The 21,998-nt window shown below is 50.8% G+C and overlaps 1 protein-coding gene across 2 annotated transcripts in view; it reads left to right on the top strand.

The window, feature by feature from the left end:
• URB1 (URB1 ribosome biogenesis homolog) overlaps positions 1 to 20,531 on the top strand; it is a 67,150-nt gene extending 46,619 nt beyond the window's left edge. For both annotated transcript variants that reach the window (XM_035017590.1, XM_035017591.1), the window contains 12 exons: positions 243 to 306; positions 1,994 to 2,165; positions 2,610 to 2,712; positions 10,941 to 11,101; positions 11,696 to 11,807; positions 13,621 to 13,727; positions 14,213 to 14,356; positions 15,674 to 15,783; positions 16,139 to 16,336; positions 17,538 to 17,779; positions 18,197 to 18,796; positions 19,729 to 20,531. In XM_035017590.1, the coding sequence (XP_034873481.1) occupies positions 243 to 306; positions 1,994 to 2,165; positions 2,610 to 2,712; positions 10,941 to 11,101; positions 11,696 to 11,807; positions 13,621 to 13,727; positions 14,213 to 14,356; positions 15,674 to 15,783; positions 16,139 to 16,336; positions 17,538 to 17,779; positions 18,197 to 18,796; positions 19,729 to 19,910 (2,195 nt within the window). In that variant the 3' untranslated portion in view covers positions 19,911 to 20,531. The remainder of the gene's footprint in view (positions 1 to 242; positions 307 to 1,993; positions 2,166 to 2,609; positions 2,713 to 10,940; positions 11,102 to 11,695; positions 11,808 to 13,620; positions 13,728 to 14,212; positions 14,357 to 15,673; positions 15,784 to 16,138; positions 16,337 to 17,537; positions 17,780 to 18,196; positions 18,797 to 19,728) is intronic.
• The last annotated feature ends 1,467 nt before the right edge of the window (positions 20,532 to 21,998 follow it).

Here is a 21,998-nt window from a genome sequence, read left to right as displayed (position 1 = left end):
GGGACCGGGCAGGCAGTGTGACCAGGGAGTGTGAGGGGACCAGGCAGGCTGTGTGACCAGGGAGTGTGAGGGGACCAGGCAGGCAGTGTGACCAGGGAGTGTGAGGGGACCGGGCTGTGTGACCAGGGATCATGTGAGGACCCGGAAGTGTGACCAGGGAGCTTGAGACCAGGTGGTGTGACAAGGTGGAAGGAGCGTGTGAGGGGTTCAGCTTTCTAATTGGACCTTGATTTGACTTCTAGACCAGAAGATTTTACTTCTCCTCCGGGCGTATGAACAGAACGACCTCAGCCTTGTGAACTTCAGGTGAGGTTGGGCCTGGAGGTGTGAGCAGCGGGCTTTGAAGGTGCTGTCCCAAGACTGGGGGAATATGATCTGCACAGCAGGCTCCCCAGATTTTCTCTCATACCTTTTTGATTCTCCGTGAGAAGGGAGGATGGGTGGAGCTCTCCTAGGTCACATACCAGCTCCTGTGGAAGGCTCGGCCTCATGCTCTAAGGATGGTCCATATCCATCCCTGAAGGAGGAGGCCTGAGTTTGGGGCCCACATGGGAACTCTGTGGACATTCAGTGGACAGATCTCACACCAGTAAATGGTGCCCACTCGACGGATGTGTCCAGTATGTCAGCTGCTTGCCTGTCCTCCCGCCCCCCCAGGGAACAGCCTCCTAAAGAAGCTAATTTATTTTTGAACTTGAATGACTCCTGTTGACCTGTGCAGAAACGAGTGTGTATTTAGAATTCAGTTTAGAAGTATTTAATTAAATAGATGTTCATTGAGCACTTGCTGTTTGACAAGGTGCTGGGCCCAGCACTGTTGGGAATACCTAGAGGCATAAGACACAGTCTTGCTGTCTATTAAGGGAATCAGATTATTGTAAATGGAACTCTTTCTAATTGGCCTTTGGTGGCGTAACCCAGCTGTTAGGGGAGCACACGAGAGTACCCTCTCCCGAGGGGGAGTCAGGGAATGCTTCGTGACCGGGTTGGCACTGGAGGGATTTGATGGAGCTGAGGATCAGTGGAGGAGCCTTGGGACACCACGTGGCGGGAACAGTGTCACCATGGCTGGGAGTTGGGAAAGTCAGTCCATTTCTGAGAATGGTGAGCAGGTCAGCTTATGTGCATCACAAGATATGTGTAGGGAAAAGGTGGTGGGAAGGCCGGACAGACTAGTTGGGTAAGGATTTTAAGTGTCAGACTGCAATATTATCATTTCCATCTAGGAGACAGAGAGCTGATAGATGTTTGGGGGCAGAGAAGGGGTCCCCATCAGAGCCCGGCTCTCAGGGAGCACCCTCCACTAGTGGGGAGGTGGGTGGGAGGTAGTGGGGAGAAAAGTAGGAGGAAGGGGAGGCTTGGGGTGGCTGCAGTGGGTGTTGGTGGTGCATAACAGAGGCGTTGGCATGGTAGACTCGGGGCAGGGACAGTCAGAAGGCCGTTGGGGCAGACCTGCTGTGCTCATGGCCACCTATGAACCGGAAGGAAGCCTCATCGAGCAGCCAGGATTCTCCTGCTGTGGCCCAGCGACTGGACTGTGGAGCCAGACCTCCCAGTTTTGCATTCCAGTTCTGCCACTAACTGGCTGGGCAAGTGACCAGCTGAGCAACTTTCTTAACCCTCCCTGTGCCTCGTCCCCCATTTGCAAAATGGGGGTAATAATAGTATCTACGTCACGGGGTTGGTACACAGATACAGTGAATTAGTAGATGTGAAGGGCTTAAAAGTAAGTGGCACATGGGAAGCTCCAAGCAGGTGTCATCATCCCCCCACACCGTCACCCACCCTCGTCACCGCTAGCATCTCCACCAGCCCCCTCCTCCCCCTTTGTTAGGGTGGGAACCAAATGATAGAACACCTGTCACGTGCTCCGGACAGCGGCTGGCGAGTGCTGGCTGCTCGGCCACGCTGCCTGTGACGGTCATCGTCCCCGTCATGCACTCTGTTCTGGTGGGGTCCAGTGACCCATCTGCTCTCCCCCGTCCGGCTCTAGAGTGTTCCTGTGGGGCCCGGCGGCGGTGGAGCATCACAAGACATGCCGGAGCCTGGGCAAGTCGCTGTGGCAGCAGCCGAGCGTCGGGGACGTCCTCCGCCTGCTGGATCCGGACCGCATGATGAAGACCATCCTTCACTTCCCGCAGAACCGGAGGCTGCTGCCCCCCGAGGTGCGGGGACCCGGGGGAGCCACTAGGGAGCACTCCCGGCAGCAGAGCGTGCTCTTCTCGCCCCTCAGGGGATTCTGTTGGCAGCCTCAACTTGAGCATACTGCAAAACACAAGCGCTGTTTTTCTTACGGTTTGTTAACAACTTGTTAAGTATAATTCCAACTACATACAGAGGTACCAAGACCGGGCCCCCCACACCTGTCACTCAGCTGCGGCACTTAATCAACACCGGCCATGCTCGTTTCATTCATAACCCCCCCTCCCCAAAAAAGACTAGTTTGAAGCAGATCCCAAAGATCTCCATTTCATGTTAGAAGTGCTGTTTTCTTATGCTTTTGAATATTCAGAATCATTGGAACTCTATAGATCAGTGGCTAAGCACTCACATGTTACCACATTTATGTGGCCAGACCACACATTTCTGTTTGTTTCGGGCTATTTCAGGACGCACAGGAACTGATCTTTAAAGACCGGCGCACAGTGGATCTCGATGGCCTTTATGACCCCTGCTTTCTCCTGCATCTCTTCAGTGAACTGACCAGGCCAGGTAACCCGCAGCCTTCTGCTCAGGGCCCGATAGCAGTCAGCTTTCTTGTGGGAATTACCACCATGATAACAGAGGCTTGTTTCTTATCCTAAAGATCTTCATCCGCCTTCCCACCTTTTCATTTCAGTGATTTTTCGGAAGAATAACAGTGAATGTTTTGAATATACAGTGATTTAAAAAAAAATTACAATTTTAAAATCTGGGAGTGTCCCTTCATCCTTGATGTTTTCCTAATTCTCAATGGCAAGAGCCCTTTCTGAATTCCCATTAGATAGTGATCAAATGCCACCAGATATTATTCTTGAGAATGAGGGAGAGCCTGCCGAGGTTGACTTTTTGTTGGGTTAAGTGTGATTTTGAAATTAAGTGTCTAATAGCCAGAGGGTGGGAGTGTTTGTGAGTGAACGTAGGCAGGAGACCAAACACAGGCATGCACATGTGCGCACTGTTGAGGACTGATGTCTGATTCCCACCGCAAGTCTGTTGCGGCAGTTCTGTTGGTTTGTGGCATTTTGTCAGCGGTAGGCGTGTCATGATATTTCATTGTGGTTTTCCTTTGCGTTTTCCTGATGGCTAATGTCGTCGAATGTCTTGAGGTTCATTTGCCATCTGTGTGTCCTCTTCGTTGAAATGTCAGGCATGTCTTTTGCCCATTTTCTAATGGGATTTTTTTTTTCACTGTTGAGTTTGGAGGGTTCTTTATATATTCTAGATACTCGTCCTTTGTTGGATATGCGGTTTGCAAATGTTTTCTCTCAGTCTGTGGCTTATCTTGTCATCCTCCTGACAAAGTCTTTCACAGGGCCCAAGTTTTTCATTTTGAGCAAGTCCAGTCGATCACTTTTCCCTTTTGTGGATCACGTTTGTACTGATACTCCTAGCTGGGAGAGGCAGGTGTGGCCCATGACTGCTCCTCACGGGGCCTCCCCTAATGAGGAGGCCTCCTCTGGTCTCAGTGAGGAGCAGGAGGGGCCTCTGGTTCCTGCCCCCCATCCACCTCTTGGCCTTGCCTGACAGACGCCACCTCAGCAGGGGACTTGGGGTCCACAGCAGGCTCCACACCCCACCTTCACTGGGGTGGGTGGGAGCAGGGCGTGGCTTTCTCTGAGGTATTTGGTGGAGCGGAGCAGTTATTGTCCAGATTTTGTCTTACTAAGCTGCTCCTTTTCTAGTCTTTCATCTAGAGACTAGAGAGAGCAAGGCTTTGTTCAGGCTTTGTCTGTGCCTCTTGGTTTTCTGGGCCGCTGGCTTCTTCAGCTCAGAGTCTAGGACACCAGGAGCAGAAAGAAAACGCAGGGAATTCCACTGAGGCCCCTCGGCTGGTCAGCTTCCTTTCCGCCTTTCAGAGTCGTCTTACACCTGTCCAGGATTTTTCAGTTGTGTTTACTAGTAGACATAGAGAAATATGTCGACTCCATCTTCCTAGAATTATACATCTAATTTAAGTGTTTAACATTAGATGATATATTCACAGTTCAAAATTCAGGTGGTACCAGAGGGTGTGCGGTGAAACTGGCTGTCGTTTCCTCCTGGTGGGGACCCGTGTTAGCTGTTCCTCACAAGTGCTCCTGGGCCCGGCTTGCTCCTTCATGGCCTGTCATGGCTCCGGTCAGGCCTACACGGAGGGCACCCGGGGCAGGTGGGGTGGGGGGAGGCGCATGTTCTGCACCTCTGCCCTTTGGCATGGCCGGCGTGCTGCCTGCAGGACCCCCAGGCTCCTTCTTACTGGACTTGACAGCCGCATGGATTTAGGTGCACTGGGAGACCATGTCTCCTTATTCGTGCTGTCTTGTCCCCTTTTCAACTTAGAGTTGTCCTTTTATGCTCCAGTGCTCCTGCGTGTGAACAGACTTGCTGACCCTCCACCACTGCCTCTCCTAACAAGATGACAGGGGCCGGTCTTGGAGGTTTCTCACCGGTGGCCCCTGAGGTTGCTGTGGCCCCCCGGCCTCCGTGACCTTGGGTGTTCTGTGGCCGAGCTAGATTTCATTTGCCAGAGAGCAGGGGCATTTCATACCAGCATCCGATCACCGCAGCAGCAGGCAGAGATCTTCATTGACCCCTGACAGGGACTTCCCAGTAGCCTAACAGAGACACAGGGACCGTGTGCGGCCCGGACACTCTCCTCCTTTCCCCTGCCTTCAGCCCCGGCGAGGTCTGTTTCTCATCAAACACGAAAATAGATTTTCCACAGTCTAAAAATATGAGGCAACTTGAGTGGATTATAACAAATCATTTAGTCCGTTACTCAGGCTCTTAAGAGAGCTTTTAAGAGACAGAAGGCAAAGGCTTGGAAAACACTAATAAAAAAATACCAAAATTAGGACACAGTGTTGTTCTCAGGATCTTGAATGCTGCCCTCTTTGGATGGGGAGGACAGTGTCTGGGAGGCCTTCTGTGAAGAAAGGTAACTCGTAAATGGTCTTTTAATAGGGAAGTCTCCAAATACAGCCTATTTTAAGTTTTATAGGCATGGTACACGTAGGAAAATTTGCAAAACATGTCTAGCCCTAAAAAGGATTTGTGGTAGCTTAAAATACAAATTACAGTAAAATCATTCATGGTAAAGTAGACAATTTTAAAAAGCAGAGAGGTGGATAAAGATATAAATACGAAAATTAAAAGAAAAGCAGACAAGAAAAACTAGGTCATTAAATTTTGCTCGGAAATACTTGTCATCCAGAACAAAAAGTGGAAGCACCATGTTTTAAACAAATTTTGTTGTCTGATAAAAGGAAGCAAAGCAGCTTGTAGGGAGAGGGAAATTTCTAGCAGTAAAATGGTAAGTTGAACAGAATAGAAATCTGTGAACAGCATATGGCCAGTGTAGGGTAGGTTTATTGTTGTTGAAATTAAATCATGAATTCATTTTTCATACTATTTTTAACATGTATTTTTCTTTTTGATTCTGCCCTTGGTGGGAAAGTAAGCACGAAGAATGTCTTAAGTGAATTTTCACTGAAGCGTGGTAAATAGAAATGACCACACATCATATGTGTGTGGTGGGAGTTTTGGTGAAAGCACCAGCTGGATCCAGGAGCAGCACGTAATGGGCGGCTCTGCAGGCCCCTTCCTAGGCCGTGCCCCTTCCTGCCAAGCAGGAGCCAGAGCCCTGTATTTGAACTGTATGTGAATGGTACCATGCCGTATGTGTCGTTTTGTCTCCGCTCCACGTACCCCACATGGTGTTTGTGAGATTTCCTTCATCCTGTGTGTGGAGCAGAGGTTCTCGAAGTGTTCTTACTCCCTGCAGTGGCCCCCAGATCTCCGTGTTGCTCACATCTTACAATCCTAAATTGGGCAGATGATTAGTTTTTAAGTGTGGCTGCCAGACCAGAGAAACTCCAGTCTCACTGCTCCATTTCAGCCTTTGCTGAACATGGGAACCTATTTTCTTAACCTCTCTGCTTCCCTACTCTGAGTCCTTGGCTGAGAAACGGGGTCAGCCAGGGCTCTTAGCAATGGCAGTGACAAATGCTTTTTCCACAGCGAATTCTTGTCCTCCGCAGAACTGGGCGGCTCTCTTCAGCTCATCACTCACAAACGTCACAGACCAGAGAGGCCAGCATGCAGTTCTGTGAGCCTCCTCCCCAGACCACGGAGACACAGGCCCCATGGACTCCTCAGTCCCCTGCCAGGCTGCCCCCAAGGAAGGGGTAGAGGAGGAGGCATGAAGAGGAGCTCCTAGGGCTCTGGGGCACAGTTGTACTACCGCTGAAGCCCATAAAACATGGGGTGCTTTTTATTTTAATCCTTGATCACTGTGCTGGTTCAGCCATTTCAATCCGAAGATGCGTTATCAGAAGGCCAAATTGCTATTTAAGAGGTTCCTGGAACAGAGTGGTGTTTATAACTATGTTTTGATAGCCTCTTATACTTTCCGCACCCCAGGGCAGCTCTTTTCCTGAAGGGTGACAAAGCAAAGACTTCAGAGAATAGCAGATGACCACAGACATGAAATTGACTTTTCCTCAGGGACACGTGGAAAATCCATTTGTCTTAGAGAATGTCAGTGATTATTAAAAATACTCTAGCCAGCTGAGTACTAGCTGTTTTTAAAGTGAGTGTAATATTAAATGTTTAGACTGTTCTCTTTCCGAAATATATTCCATTTACATGTGTTCAGTGTGTAGGTATGTAAGTGTATCTTAACACATCTCATCTTTTCCAAAACCGTGTTATCCCACAGTTGGATGGTTTTTTAAAGCTTTTGGGGTTTTCCCCCCCTTTTCATCAAAACTAGTCACTTGTTAGAAGTGAGGAAATTTAGTCTATACCCTGTTGGAGCCCAAGATTATTCTTTTTTCATCCCTTTAATTTGCATCTGGATACTAAAAATGGTTTTGTGTTGACAGATGTACTTGGGTTTTGCCTTTTTTAAATCCAGTGACCATCTCTCCCTTTTAATTGGAATGTGTACACCATTTATATTTAATGTGATTATTGATCTGATTCTGTTTTATTTTCTTTGTTGGTTTTTAGCTACAGTGCATGTGTGTGTTGCTTTAGGGTTTATAGTACTCATCTTCAATTTATTGCAGTTCCCCTTCAAGTGAGGTTATACCACTTCATGGATAGTAGAAGCACCTTACAACGGTATTGATCCATTTCTGCCCCCCCTGGTTTTCTGTGCTATTCTTACCAGAGATTTTACTGCTGTATACTGTAAAACCCACAATATGTTGTTTTTGCTTCAAATTGTCAGTTACCTTTTAAGGAGATTTAAATATCTTATATTCACCATCTTATAGTTACCATTTCTGGTTCTCTTAATTCCTCTGTGTAGACCCATATTTCTATCTTCTGTCATTTTCCTTCTGCCTCAAATACTTCCTTTAAGAATTCTTATAGTTCACGTCTGCTGATCAGTTCTTTTAACTTTTTTATAGAAAAAAAGGCTTAACTTTTGAGAGATTTTCATGGGGTATAAAATTCTAGGCTGACAGGTTTTTGTCTTTGTTTTTTCTTACTGTACTTGAGAGATGTTGCCAGCTGATTTTGGATTGCATTGTTTCTAACAAGAAATCTATCACCAGGGCGCCAGGATGGCTCGGTTGAGCATCCGACAGTTGGATCTCAGCTCAGCTCTTGATCTCTGAGGGTCATGGGTTCAAGCCCTGTGTTGGGCTCCATCCGCAGCATGGAGCCTACTCTAAATTAAGAAGAAGAAGAAAAAGAAAGAAATCTACTGTCATTCTTACTTTTGTTTCTCTCTATGTTGTGTGATTGCTTTGAAGATTTTTTTTTTAATCATTGGGTTCAAGCAGTTTAATTAGAATGTGCTTTATTGTAATTTCCTTTATGTTCCTTGTCTTTGGGACGTTCATTGAGACGTTCATTGGGACGTTCATTCTTGGCTCTGTACGTTTATAGTTCTTGTCAAATTTGGAGAAGTTTTGGCCATTATTTCTTCAAACTTTTTAGGGACTCTAATTATACATACATTAGCCTGGTCGAAAATTGTCCCACAGCTCACTAATGTTCTCTTCCAGGTTTTAATTTTTTTTTCTCTGTGTTTCAATTTGGATCATTTCTGTTGCTGGCTTAGAATTCACTAATCTCTTTGTCTAAAATGTCTAATTTGCTAATAATACCCTCCAGTGCATTTTCATCTCAGACATTTTAATTTTCATCTCTGGAACCTTGGTTTAAGTTTTTACAGCTGCTGTGTGTCCATTTAACATACTCAGTGTTTCCTCTAGCTTCTTGAACATGTATAGTACAGTTGTAGTAGTTACAACAGAATCCTAGTTCTGTTACCTTTGTCATATCTGAGTCCTTTTCACAGGGTGGATTCTTCTCTTCTAATGGGCTGTATTCCTGCTTGTTGGAATGTCTGGTAATTTTTTATTGTAAACCAGACATGATGAATTTTACTGTTTGGTGCTGGATATTTTTATATCCCTGTGAATGTTCTTGAGCATTGCTCTAGGACACATTTGAGCTCCTTAGAAATGGTTTGATCCTTCCAGTCTTGCCCTGAATCTCTGTTAGGTAGCACCAAAGCAGCGTTTTAGTCTGGCACGAACTTTGCCCCACGGCTGACGTTAAATCCTTCTGAGCAATCTGCTCTCCCTGTGAACTGTGAGGAGTTCGCCCTGGCCGCTGGGGACAGGAACTGTTTCCAGGCAGGTGCGAGCCTGGGGTTGGCCCTGTTCTTCAGCCTCGGGTAGCTTGCTCATACACTCTTGCCGAGTGGCACTCCACTGAAGACCCTGGCGCTCTCGGAATGGAGCTGTCTTCTCTGGGACCCTCCCGTGTGAACTCTGGCCACCTTGGCCTCCCAGCTGTGCGCTTTGTCTACACAACTCCTGAGTTCTCCAGTCTCTGCCTGGGCTTGCCCTCCCTGTGCCCTGGCCTAGAAAACGTCCAGGCTTCCGAGCTGGGACGATCAGAAGGTTCATCTTGTTTGTTTTGTCTCTTGGAGATTGCTGTCATTTGTTGCCTCGTGCCCAATGTCTTGAAAAACCTTGTTCCATTTCTAGTTTTTTAGTTGTTTCAGGTGGACAGGTAAATCAGGTTTCTGCCACACTCTTGGCCAGAAGTGGAAATCCTGGTTATTCTTTGAGAGGGTATCACCGTTGAGAAAGAGGAAGGAAACTGTGTGGATGCATCTGCAATACCATTGGTCACCCTTCAGGCGAGATGCTGGTGGAAGGTCTAGGGAGCTCCGCTTCTTCTGAGGGAGAAGGAAACTTTATGGTTTAAAGGAATTTCTGTGCTCTTGGGCAGCCACCCATTTGGAGACTATTATGTGCCTGTGGAGCTGTTCGGATGACAGAGAAGTAGCTGATTATTACAGTTTTTCTTCTTCTTAAATTATTCTCAGGTTTTTTTAATGGCCAAAATTATCCTTTTAAAAGTCTAACTTTAGCAAGAGAAGAAAAAGAGTTTGACTTTTTAAAAACAATATTGGTGGTATTTCTTTTATCAATAGTATATTCCAAGATGACACACTTGGGGTAGTCCCTTCCATTGGTTTGTGTTTGGTTCCTAATTTAACCAGCTCACCAGTCACTCAGTCTAAAGAACGTCTGCACGGGTGATTACCATGACCAGACCTGCTGCTTAATCCATTTTAAACACAATGACCTGTCCCTCTTCTAAGACTTTTCTTCACAGTTTTTATCTTATAATTTGTGACAGTATTTATGTTGTAAAAATGCCTAGGTCTTTATTTAAAAGGATTTAAAGTATCCTGAATTTTTTTATTGGTGATCAGGCTTTTTAAGTTGTGGTCAGGTGGATCCCCTTATATATCTGACCTTCTCTTGGTCACATCATTTCCTGAAGTGGTTGTGAGTTTTTACAAGGCCTCGCGGGTGACAGATGGATATCAGCTAGCAAGCTCTTTAGACTCTAGCTTTTGCTCAAGCTTGGTGAGCCGCTCTTCTGTGAGATTGTTTGTTTGAAGAATGGATATAAGTTAATCCTCCATAAAATTGATGGGCCAGGGGCGCCTGGGTGGCTCAGTCGGTTGAGCATCTGCTCAGGTCATGATCTCAGGGTCCTGGGATGGAGCCCCATGTCAGTCTCTCTGCTCAGCGGGGAGCCTGCTTCTCCCTCTCCCTCTCCTTGCTGCTCCCCCTGCTTGTGCTCTCTCTCTGTCTCTCTGTCAAATAATTAATAAAATCTTTAAAAATAAAAAAAATTGGCGGGCCAGGTCAGACAGGTTTGCACTGGCTGAATTTTCCAGCTTCCCTGCCTTTCATAGTTTCCTTAGTGGTGTTTGTGGCTAGGAATTCGGATGCTGTGGGCCAAACAGGGTAGAAACGGGGAGCTGGTTTTCTCTGCCAACTCCCCAGTCGTGTTCCCCAGGCCTCCAGCATGCTGGGATCTCGTGTCTCAGGTCTGAATGGCACCTCCATTGTTCTCTGGCTCATTGAATACTTCTGAGAAGTAATGAAATAATCCTAATTGGGATTGACGAGCATTTTAGAAGCTACAAGTATGGATTACTGCCATGCAGGGGAAGATAGGCTTTTATCCAACTTCACCAGAAGTTAAAGGGAGCTGGAGAGACTTGGATTTCTTGTATCTCTCACTCCTAACTGATGTTGGCAAAAGAAAATTTAATCCCCGTGTTACATAAGCATCGTGATCATTCCATGTGTGTGTGTTGATAGCTGATGTTGGCAAAATGCCAAAGGAAATTTAATTCTCCATGTTACACAGGCATCATGATCATTCCGTGTGTGTGTGTTTAACGCCGGGTTTTACTTCCATAGAATTTGTGGTGGATTGTCGAAAATTTTTGGATTCCAATTCTCTGGGCCTAACTGTCACAGCCCTCAGCAGCTATGACCCCCAAATGCGAGCTGCAGCCTACTACGTGCTGGCGGCCTACTATTCGCAGCTGGAGGGGGCACGGTTCCGAGAGCAGTCTCAGGTGAGTGGAGTTGAGGGTCCTGGCGGACCTCCAGGAGCTGGCTTTCCACTGGGTCTAGTAGCAGCATTTCTGGGGGACACAGAAGCATGTTGACAGGAGACTTCTGATAAAGAAACTAGGCCCGTTCCCTTTTAGGGAGTGATGCTAGAGATTGCCTCTGGTTCTCAACCCTCGGGGAGATGGAGAAAACTCTCGCCTTCCAAACACTTCTTGCGTACAGGGGGGCAAAGCAGTTCAGTTTCTTTGGTCTGAACTCCGTGGTTAAGGCAGCTGTTACCCAGAACACACTGAGCCCCAGAAGCCTGTGCGCCAAGGTGGCAGGGAGCAAGAACAGCCCGGCTTGTCGGGCCATGGAGCCAGGGTCCCTCTGCCCTTGCGCACGTGCCCAGCTCCTCAAGGAAAAGCAGAAGCACTCCTGAGATGGCAGAGAGCAGGGACATTGCCATTCTGAGCGTCATCTCTGGTGTCCCCTGGGATGTGAAGAGTAGGCCACCCAGCAAAGCTGTGGTTTAAGCTGCGTGAGACGAGGCTGGTCACGGTTCTGAAAATTCTTGTCTTTTTTTTTCCCCCTTCTTCTGTTTTTCTGGTTTTAAGCTACTTTACCTGTTGGATGTAGTCCGGAATGGGATCCGAACTCAGAACATGAGACTCACCTTTACCTTGACTCTCTTCATTGCCAAAGCAGCCTCGCAGATTTTGAAACCAGGTACCGCTGCATGTCCACTAGTCGGCGTTAATCCTGCAGGCGTGCATGATCCGCCACACGTGTGAGAAGGGACGTGTCTGGCTCATCCAGTGCTTGTAACAGTGAGCCGTGTGCACGCCCACGGGAGCAGACAGTGAATAAAGCATGGCTGTGCGGAAGCTCTATATGGGCCCCTGCGGGTGAGATCAGAAAGGAACCCAATGAGGAAGCCCAGTGCAGAGCAATGTGTGTGATGGGGCTTGGAATATGTACTCGCATTCGCTATAGGCGTGTGAAGCCACGGTACAGGGCTGCTGTGAGGGGGTACGTGGATCCCACACGTGGAGGGCACCTGACCCAGGAAGTCTGTCCGTCGGCAGCCGCTGGTCCATACTCGGAAGTGAGAGTCTGCGGCTCGTGGGTCCTTAGCCAGAAGGTGTTGGCCCGGATGTCACTGCATGGGTGCCGGATGGGGCCCGAGAACACGGCTCCTTGTGTGACTCCCCGCGGGGTACCACTGCTAAGGTAGCCTGAGGACAGGTGTTGGTCGCATTAGGGGCCACGGGGTTCTGTGTCACGTGGTCATGTTCAGATGAGGAAGCAGCCCCCAACCTGAGGCCCCCCAGGTTAGGTAGATTGTCCGAGGCCCCACAATTCCTCTCTAGTCAAGTTGCTGTTAGAATTCAGGTCTAGTTTCTGGGCGCCTGGGTGGCTCAGTTGGTTAAGCGACTGCCTTCGGCTCAGGTCATGATCCCAGAGTCCTGGGATCGAGTCCCGCATCAGGCTCCCGGCTCAGCGGAGAGCTTGTTTCTCCCTCTGACCCTATCCCCTCTCATGCTGTTTCTCTCTCTCTCTCTCAAATAAATTAATTAATTAATTAAAAAAAAAAAAAGATTAAAAAAAAAAATTCAGGTCTAGTTTCTGTCTTCTCCTGTACAGTTTTTATTGTGTGGTTTTTCTTCTCCTTAGAAATTACAGGAGGGGGGTGCCTGGGTGGCTCAGTTGGTTAAGCGACTGCCTTCGGCTCAGGTCATGATCCTGGAGTCCCGGGATCGAGTCCCGCATCGGGCTCCCTGCTCGGCGGGGAGCCTGCTTCTCTCTCTGACCTTCCCCCTCTCATGCTCTGTCTCTCTCTATCTCATTCTCTTTCTCAAATAAATAAATAAAATCTTTGAAAAAAAAAAAAGAAATTACGGGAGGAAAGACGGTAATCAGTCATTTGTAGACTCTAAAGAAAAAGACACTTCTGAGAAACTATCCTAGCGGAGGCCATGGTGACTGGTCCAGGCTGTGCCACTTCAGACCAATGTCAGGGTCAGGGGCATAGGCAGCAGTGGTCATGGGGTGACCTCCGAGGATCCAGGCAGTCGGGACAGGTTGGAGGCGGTGATCCGAAGGAGTGAAGCCGCAGGGGGAGGAGGTGTCTGTCCACCGCGGCCCCGTTGCATTCCAGAGGCACCCGGGGATGTGTGAGGCGCTGTGCTGTGACAGTGGCCTTCAGCGGGAGGCCGGTGGGGGTGAGCGTCAGCCCCCTGCTCTCCGTGTGACGCGGTCCCCCTCTGCATACCAGCTGAGTGGAGCGACGTGCTAGCTGCTGGCGGGGGAGGGGCGACATCCACATGGCTTCCAAATCGGGAGAGACCGCCTGTATGCAGCGTAGAACCGGGGTGTCTTACTGCCGTCTGATTCTCGAGAACTGAGACTCTGGATAAGCATACAAAAGCGCCACGGGGCAGGGACTTCTGTCTGACCCCCAGATCCTGCTCCCCAACTCCAGCGGAGCACGGGGGTCCCGCCGGTGCTGCTCTGAGCAACTGTCTGCCTTTGTTCGCAGAGGAGCACATGTACTTGAAGATCAACAAGTTCCTGCTGTCACACGAGTACTTGAATATGAACAAAGTTCCGGGCTTCTACCAGTTCTTCTACAGCTCAGACTCTGAGGTAATGCTTCTAGAGTCCCCGAGGGCCCCCAGAGACTCCTCCGTTGGATTATTAGCCCCTGCTGGCGTCCTGGCATTTTCCCCCGGATACTGTGGGCGGCACGGCAGCCCAGTTGCACGAACAGTGTTGGAGCAGGAAGGCCGGGAAAGCGGAAGGCCGCGTAGGCTCGCTTGTAGAAGTGCTTGGCATCCTCATGCCTTAGCACCCTCCCTCAGAGGCCTGGCTCATTCTGTGTTCTTGGTGAGTGGCCGCGTTCCGCACTAAATGTGCTTTTGTCGCACACCTGTGTGAGTTGGCACAGGGCGGTGCTTAAACTTGACCTGAGGACCCCGAGTCACATCCTGAGGACTTTCAATGACATGGTCAGCAGTAAAGAAATGTCTGTGCCGCTGTGGCTGCACCTAGAGAGAGTGGGGTTTGAAGAGGCGCCAGGTAAAGGGGCTTTAGCTAATCTAACAGTGGCCTCCTGTCTGCCTGGGTTATAGCAAAAGACAGAACGGGAGTGGGTGTTCGGGCTCCTGCGGCAGGGGATGCGGGACAAGCACTGCTACGAGCTCTGTGCCCGGCGAGGCGTCTTCCACATCATCCTGTCCTTCTTCAGCAGCCCACTGTGTGACGGCGAGACACAGGTAGGCGGCCCCCCCAGGCTGTCTGAGAACAGAAGGTCTGGGCTGCTTCTCACAGTTTTGGGGGGGGTTTTCTGTTTGTTTATTTGGGGGAAGAGAGGGAGAGAGAATCTCAAGCAGCCTCCACAGTCAGCACGGAGCCCAATGCAGGACTCGATCTCACAACCTCGAGATCATGATGTGAGCCGAAACCAAGAATCAGATGCTGAGCCACCCAGGGCTCCCCCCACTTTCTCTGAAGGTTTGATTTGCAAGTCAAATCCGTGGGAATTCTAATCCCAGCCTGGACATGACCGACCTACTAATTTGACATTAAGCTGACTTTCCACGAGGGAAAATGAGATCCCGCGAGTGCCTTTCGTGTAGCGTGCATGTGTGCAGGCTGTGGGCTGGCCCTCACTGCCATCCGTCTTCGGGTGACATGCTTTTTGCTGTGGCCCCTTCGATAGTAAGGCCTGGGCAGAGGGAGGAGCTAACCGGTAATCACGGGCTTTTGGAACGGGCTAAAAAGTGTAGCAACAGATGACCCCTGTGAATGACTTGAAGGGCTTTCACGGAGACCGTTTTGAGCCACTGGAATGTCACTAAATGCACAGATGCTGTAGATCTCCAAACTCAGCTAGAAAACAAGAGTCGGGAGTCAAAACCGACAGTCTCAGAGCCAACGAGGGAATCCCCTCGACCAAGAGCTCGCGTGTGAGTGTTCTAAGTGCCGAGGGTAGTTGGAAGGAGTAACTAGGTAAAGCCTTTGGTATTTGGAATAATTTCTAGCCCCGTCAGCTTTTGTGTCTGATAGTATATCAAACGTGGGTAAATAGGAGCGGGTCGGAAATAAGAAACACGTTGGAATGAACTGAATTTGGATATGGTAGTTTTTTATTTTTTATGACATGTGAGAAATTTTAAAACACCCAATTCACCACCGTTCAAGGGGCAGTCCCATTTTTATGTCTGTCTTTCCAGGTGGTAAAACCGAAGGGACAAAATGGGCCGCTAGCTGTTTGTCTGGGTGAAGAGTGGGTCCACATTCTCTCCCAGCCTCACATCTGGGCCATGTGGTTTCTGAGCTGCGACTCTGTGCCCATGGGTTGGTTCCTTAGGATGGGCTTGCAGGCGTGGGCACCCGCAGGGCTGGGCAGTGGCTCTGGAGTCTGTGTATCTGGCCGGCGCGGCCACCACGCTCATAGACATAGCCAAGCAAGCTTTGTCTGCAGCCACCGCCTGGAAACGTAACATACCGTCGTACTGTTTAACTTGTTCCTTTGGTCCGGTAAACTTGGTTTTCGTACTGAGAAGTAACTCTTAGTTTTGGGTTTTCAGAATTGGATTCTGGAAATTCTACAGAACGCTGCCCGGGATGCCCAGTCTGCCTATGAGATCCTCCGGGACTATAGCCTTTTAACGTGGATTTTGCACATCCTTGAGAGCAAGTAAGCACCTCGTGTGTGAGAGGTATGCCGGGTGGGAAGAGAGTGGGGCAGAGACCATGGCGTCTACTGCTGGCTTTAGTGTTGGCGGGAAATGGGCGGTAGAAGCCATATTCTCTAGTTGGGACTTCAGGGGGTCGTCCAGCTAGAAAGGAGAATTGGGGCCCCGTCCTATGCTGAAGCTTCATTTGTGTGTCAGGCTCCCTGTTTTGACTTGGGTGCTGTGCCTTTGGGGGCTGTGGTGGGGGTGAGCAGATGGAATTGCTGGGAGACGGGCCAGCCTGCCACCCACCCCTGCTACAGCCGAGGTCACCGAAAGGAGAGGATGTGGCAGTGAGCGTTCTGGACTTGGTTGCAGGTTTCTGGAGACCCAGCTGCTGTCCAACATCATCTCCTTGCTACACACACTGTGGGTGACCAACCTGGGGGACAAAGGAGTGGCGTCGGAGGGCCAGCCTTCCTGCCAGCCAGGGTCCCAGGAGCCTCCGAAGCTGCTCGCCCTGCACTTGGTCAGTGAGTTCCTGTATGCTCTTGTTGCGCTCACGAGGCACCTGAGGTAAGCCCCTGCCCTGCCAGGCATGGCCCCTGGCGTGGGTCACCTGTGGACATCACCTCTCAGTGGTCCCCTCGGTCATGCCTCCATTGGTGGGCTCTGGGCCCAAGGGCTGCTGTCGGTTGTGGGTGATGTCAGAAAACCTGTTTTAGCTGCTTCCTCTTTTTTGCTTCAACTTTAGGAGGCTCCTTTCAAGACGCTGAGAACTTGGCACTCTAGAAACCTAAAATGTGTCATAGCAGATCCTTTTTAGCAGGCAAACAACTTGCTAATTTGATTCAAGCACTTAAAGTGATGTTTTTGTAGAAAGAATATCTTTTCCATGACCTTTAAACCTAAGAAAGTCAAGTGTTCCCAAACCTGCCTCTGCCTTCACTAGCCTGCACACACTCACTTATCTGAGGATCTTCTTGAAAATTTCAGTATTTTCATATGGCTCCTTAGAATAATGCTCCTCAGTTCCTCAGAGAGCTGAATCCTCCTCAGATTCCATTGTCCTAGAGAAAATATAGCCTGTGCACTTAGAGTTCTGACTTGGGAACAGAGGTAATGCTAATTGGAACCAGAAGAATTGATTGCAAATTGCTTATAATCTCAGAGTAAAAACTTTCTTGATAAAGCATTTGGTCTTTCGTTGTTCTGAATTAAATTGTGAAATGAGTGCCGACAGACCAGTTTCTTATTCCAGGGTTGTAGAAAGACATACTGGTGTTTGAGAACTGATTACTGTTTGAAATAATTTTAAAATTGTGTGGAGCAGACAGTATTGAATTTTAAATTCCCTCGAGTGCAGAGTGGATTTCCTGCGGGTACCCACGGTCAGGTTTGGCCGTGGATGGGCCTGAGTCTGAGAGGCCGTGAGGCACAGAGGAGTCGGCCGTCCTATGGTGTTCGGTTAGGTGGCCGGCGCCCAGACCCTCACGCTCTCTCCACCTCGCTCTCCCGGTTAGCCATGGTTTCCAAGAGATTCCTGTGCCTCCAGCGTGGAGGGGAGACTCCGGTCCCACTCTGCCTCCCCTGGAGCGCCTTGCTTTTTCTGTTCTTTGTGCTGGGCTCCGTGCTTCTGTGTCTGCTTTGAGGGGACCCCCGAGTCGTGGGTGGACCACTGGCCCCTCTGGGTCTTGACATTGCCCAGCCGCCCCAGTCGTGGGCTGCGGGATGAGGAGGCAGCTTTTGCTCAGTCTGTGTCGTTGGCTCCCAACAGGCCGACCTTGGCCTCTGCCCAGCTGACCGGCTTCTTTGAAGCGCTCGACTCCGTGCTCAAGTACCGGGCCACCGTCATGCAGGCCTTCAAGGACATGAACCGCTTCACCGTGAACGAGACGGTGCTGTCCACCAATGATGTCCTCATCCTTCTGCACAAATGGAGCCTCCTTGAGAGAGACGCTAAGCTCCAGGAGGACCTGAGAGTGGCCATTGAGAGATACCAAGTCAAGGAGCTACAGAGTGGGTGTCAGGAGCCAACTGTCTGGTGTTCCCCAAACTGTGCTCGCTTCCCCCACAGAGCAGCCAGCACTTGCCCTCTCTGAGCACGAGGCTTAGAAACCGGGCACGTCGTGCCCCCTCGGGGAGACCTGGCTTTGAGTCCCCTGCGCCACTGTCACTGCTCGCTGGGAGGGGCGGCGGGTGGCTCTGCTGTGGTGAGGCTGGAAGGGGTTCATCCCGAGAGCCGCCGTGGCTGTCACCATCCGGTGTGGCACTCTCGCTGGGCTCCAGGCATAGGAGCGTGTCCCGTGGGAGCCGAGCAGGGGGCCGGCACTCGGGACCTCGCCCTCCTCCCCCCTCCAGTGCCCGGCTCCCCGGATCTGTGTGGGGAAGAGGGGCCTCCGTCTCACTGCCTTCCTCTGTGTGTGTGTGTAACAGAGATGCTCAAGGACAAGAACAAGCCTGTCGTGCCAGCCCGAGCCAGAGGCCCGCGGGCCCGGAGGAGGAGGCCTGGGGAGGCAGAGGAGACGGCTGAGCCCGAGCAGCCCGCGGCCACCTTGGAGACATGCAGGGGCTTCCTGAGGTCCATACTGACCCACTGGGGGCCAGCGCTCCCCGGCCCCGAACAGGCTCAGGAGCCCGCGACCGGGGCCAGCCCTGAGAGCCGTGCGCCGGGCCTCGCGTGCGCCGCCGCGTCCCTGGCGGTCAGCTGGGTGCTGCGGTCGGTGGCGGGGCACCCGCCGAGCAGGGCAGAGGCCGCGGGACTTCTTGGCTGGCTGCAGCGCCACGTTTTGCCACAGCCAGTGCTGGTGACTGAGCTGCTCTGGGACAGCGCCGTGAGGGGTGGTCTCTTCCGGCTGTACAGCCGGTTCTGCGGCGCCCAGGAGCTGGCGGGGCCTGCGCACCGTGTCGCCTGCCTGTTCGGCGCCGTCCTGCTGCAGCTGGTGGCGGCCCAGGGCCCGGCGCCGAGCCCCTGCCACCTGGCGGTCCAGAGCGTCTGCCTCTCGGCTCTGCAGGAGGACGACGAAGCCACTCGAGGTGAGGCTGGTTCTCAGAGGCCGTCGGGTGCTTTGGCCGCAGTGTTCGCGTGGGCCGGCCGAAGCGCTGGGGGTCATAGCTTGCCCTCGGGCCCCGAGCGTGGCCTTTGCCCAGTGACCACCGTGTGTACTGCGGAGAAAGGTGCCCGCTCGGAACCAGGGCAGGGCGGCGGCTTTCCTACGTTTCCGCCACGACTCACGTGGAGGGTTCTGTCTCAGCGCGTCCGGGTGTGCGCGTGGCCGCAGACGCGTGCACATACACGCACAGGCACGCGCACGTGCACACCGTTTACGTGCTTGGCATCGAGCAGGTGCTTCGCGAAGGCCTAAATTCAGGAAAGAATGAACGGACGAGCAGCAGAGGCGTTAAAAGGCTGTAAGAGAGCAGAGGGGGGCTGTGACCATGTGCGTGTGGCCTCCTCCTTCTGAGAGGGCTGTTCCTTTCACCAGCGATGGAAGGGGAGCAGGAAGGGGGATAGGCCAGCAGCCTGAGCAGGTGAACTCCCCTGGGTGGGTGACCTCTTCTCTCATCTGGATGCTGTCAGGGAGTTGAGTCTGGGCCTGGGAAACCCTGTCACCTCACCCATGCCATTGGGGAAATGATGTGAAGTGAACCTGGAACCTCTTCTCAGACCTCAGTTCTGGCTCTCGGCACGGGTGGTCAGAACCAAGAAGAAACTTGGCTTGTAGTAACTTTCCATTCCACACACATTGATCGAATATAAAGAGAAATTTTAGAATAAAGAAGATTAGCCCCAAAGTTAAGCAAAGGCAAAATTAATTTGTCTTGAATACGTGCTCACTTCCTTTTGCCACAGTTCACTGGGCACTGAGCAAAGCCTCTGTGTCCCCATGCGTGGGGGGTGGGGGGGACTGGCTTTCCAGCGAAGTAGCTTTGTGTCCTAACGGCCTTGTCGTTCACCTCTTCCTCAGCCACCGCAGCATTCCTGGTGTCTCTGTACATTAAGGACGTCTGGCTGGGGGCTCAGCGGCCGGACACCCTCCTAACCCATGTCCGAATGATCTGTGACGCCGCAGAGGACACGCCAAGTGGTGATGAGGAGGCCATCGTCATCCTCTGTAAGAACATCGCCGCCTCAGTCCCCGACGCCTGACGCCCTGCCATCTGACGCCTTGCCATCTGACGCCTTCTGGCCCCAGGTCCTAGAAGTTTGGTTGAGTCAAGGGTTTCCATGCAAGCCTTGTATGATGACGAGTTCTGTCTGTGTCAACTCCGTTTCCTGACGAGCGGAGTTGACTTATTTAATTCACCAGTAGGTACTAAGCTCAAGGGACTGTGTGCACACAGCGTAATCGGAGCTGCAGTGGGCGTGGGGCCTTCCGGGCCACAAGCAGGCTCAGTGGTCAGGTAGGTAAGCCCCGCCTCCCAGCTTCGTGCTCTTCAGAGAATATACCTCAAGTCGAGGTAACACTTCTGAGCCCTTAAGGGATTATGTGCATATTAAAGCTAAAATGTCCAAGAACGTAATACGTCAGATAAAGAGTGTGAAGAGAGATGTTTCAACTTTTCTTTCCATGAGAAGTCTTACAAAGCTTTGTATAACTTTTTGAGTGAATGAGCTCCTGCCGGTGTTAATTATTTTACTATGTAAATTCTTACAGTATAAAATTGATTTGGTCTCTGCTTTGGAAAGAAAGCCTGTATTTTTTTTTAATTGTTTCAAGGGGGGGGATTTGGGATTTTATAACTTGTTAATAAATGTCTATTTTTGTTAGGCTTTTGTGTTTTGCTTAATTGGTATTAACAGACCCTTTCATTTCACAGAAACCTGCATTTTAGCAGTCAAGATTTGACTTTTAAGGTTCCCACGTTAATTTGTGCAGCAGCTGACAAACCTCGGGAGAATTCTGGCGTGTGCACTTAGTGCCCTCAGAACTCTGCGTGTGCCCACATCCCTCCCGCACAGCGTGGCCCCCTCGGGGGCAGGGCGGGAGCGGGGGGCGCTTGGCCACGGTCACAGGACTGCACAGCGGTCTTCCCTGTCCGTCGGCCCCAGCTTAAACGTTGACACTTCTCTGTTCCTGCAGTGTGCCTTAGACTCGGTTCTGGTGGTTTTTCATGATTTAGGATTTTTAACCAGGATAAGAGTAATGCCTGTCTGCCTCCAGTCCCCTTAGCGCATACGGGCTCATTGTTTAGAAAGCAGGGAGTGGCTGCCTCCCTCCCCCCCCCCCCCCACCCCCCACCCCCCACCCCTCACCCCAAACAACTGCAATAGTGTTTTTTGAGACCATTCCTAAATCAGAATCCTGCATTTAGATTCAAGTAGGAGAGTCCACGTGTTCTTTCTCGCCCCTTTTCCAAGTCTCTTGAGCTCATTGGTCTCCCCTCCCTCGTCTCCCTTTCTAACCCACCGCCCCGAGTCAGGTGAGGCCGAGCCTGCCCCCATCTGGGGGATTTGTCAGTCCACCGCGCTGGTGTGGGTTCTGTGGGCTTTGTACTTTGGTGCTATCTCCAGTGTACTTCGGAGGGCTCGGACCAGAGGGCCCGTAATGTCACCTACTCGGGACCCATCCTACCAGCTCAAAGACGTGCTGAGACAGCATTCCAGTGCAGACCCTCTCCCCTTGGGCTCTGTCTTTTAAAGGATTTGGGGAGGTCAGGAGTGTGACTTGGGTCCCTTGACCACAGTCAGTGATGCTGGCAGGGCCTGCACGTCCCTGCCGTGGTAACAGTGGGCGACAGTGGGGGATGGGTAGGAACTTCAAAGGCCTTCCCTGGGTGTGTCCAAAAGAAAGTTCCGACTTTCTTCCAACCCGCATAGAACTCAGGGTTGATAAATATTACAGCAGTATGGGGTGCCTGGGTGGCTGGGTGGGTGAAGCATCAGACTTGGTTTCGGTCCTGGGATGGAGCTCCGCAATGGGGCTCCCCGCTCAGCAGGGGGTCTGCTTGTCTCCCCCCCTCTCTGCCCCTCCCCCCATGCATGCACTCTCTCTCTCAAATAAATAAGTCTTATAAAAGAAACTATATTACGGCAGTAATAGTTGAAGCCAAAAAGTGGCCCAATAAAGATTAGCAAGCAAATATTTTTTTTAAATTAATTCACATACGTTTTATTTTCTACCCTTCCCAAAGTGAACATAAGAAGGAAGTATGCAGGTAAAATGCACTGGAAATCAGCACTATCTGGGGCTACTTCCCTGTGCTGGGGGGGACTGCGAGCCCTGGATAATGCGTA

The sequence above is a fragment of the Mirounga leonina genome, unplaced genomic scaffold (assembly GCF_011800145.1).
Source record: "Mirounga leonina isolate KUSES-001 unplaced genomic scaffold, KU_Mleo_1.0 Mir_172, whole genome shotgun sequence".
NCBI lineage: Eukaryota > Metazoa > Chordata > Mammalia > Carnivora > Phocidae > Mirounga > Mirounga leonina.
Note: the sequence above shows the minus strand (reverse complement) of the source record. Positions and strands in the feature narration are given on the sequence as shown.